Source organism: Panthera uncia, unplaced genomic scaffold (genome assembly GCF_023721935.1).
Source record: "Panthera uncia isolate 11264 unplaced genomic scaffold, Puncia_PCG_1.0 HiC_scaffold_1259, whole genome shotgun sequence".
In the NCBI taxonomy this organism is placed as follows: Eukaryota; Metazoa; Chordata; class Mammalia; order Carnivora; family Felidae; genus Panthera; species Panthera uncia.
The window spans coordinates 24286-25000 of NW_026057875.1; the positions used below are offsets into that span (position 1 = coordinate 24286).

Genomic DNA, 715 nt, shown 5'->3' on the forward strand with positions numbered 1-715 from the left:
AGCCCTCTGAGCCCACGGGGCTTGTGTTGCAGGGAACAAAGTTCACGATCTCACTTAGCGTTGGTGTCCTGGGTTCCATCCACTTGGACCCAAGGGGTGGGCCTCGGCCACCATCAGCCTTGAAAACGGCGCCACCGGCCACGTAGATGTTGAGCTGTCCCCCACCCCAAAGCAGCCCTCAGCTCTGCTCCCCAACTGTACACGCATATGAAAACCCAGCCTAGGAAAAGAAGAAACGAGACACAAAAACCAGAGACAGAACAAAACAGAACAAAAACAAAAACAAACCAAACTTGCTGCATTTATTGCTCTTTTATTGACAATGGGCAAAAAATTAAGTAGACCTGATATGGTTGATGAAAATACGTAAGTAAACTTTATATAATATAAATATATAAATATATAAATATATATATATATATACTGTATAGGTAGTATTTGTGTGTGAAAGGAGATGTCTCAGTCCACAAAATTAGCAATATAGACTTTCCAAGGAGCTCCACTTACCCGCTAGGAAGACAGTATCTTACATGAATGTGAGAGAGTAAACCAAAAACGTAAACGCTAGGAACAAATTCAGATACTTCCATATTTTCATAAAAAAAGAGGAGAAGTCCCTCCAGGGACTGGCTAAAATCTTTACGCAATCATTACTAACTGTGCCAAGTAACATAGCATCTAACTGTTTAAAAAGTCCAATATTGCTTTGTATAAA

General features: G+C 40.4%; 1 protein-coding gene across 1 annotated transcript in view; it reads left to right on the forward strand.

The window, feature by feature from the left end:
* LOC125916851 (IQ motif and SEC7 domain-containing protein 1-like) overlaps positions 1 to 575 on the forward strand; it is a 24841-nt gene extending 24266 nt beyond the window's left edge. Inside the window, exon 11 of the mRNA XM_049623115.1 lies at positions 1 to 575. This exon is cut by the window's left edge and continues 280 nt beyond it. Within this exon, the coding sequence (XP_049479072.1) occupies positions 1 to 146 (146 nt within the window). The 3' untranslated portion in view covers positions 147 to 575.
* The last annotated feature ends 140 nt before the right edge of the window (positions 576 to 715 follow it).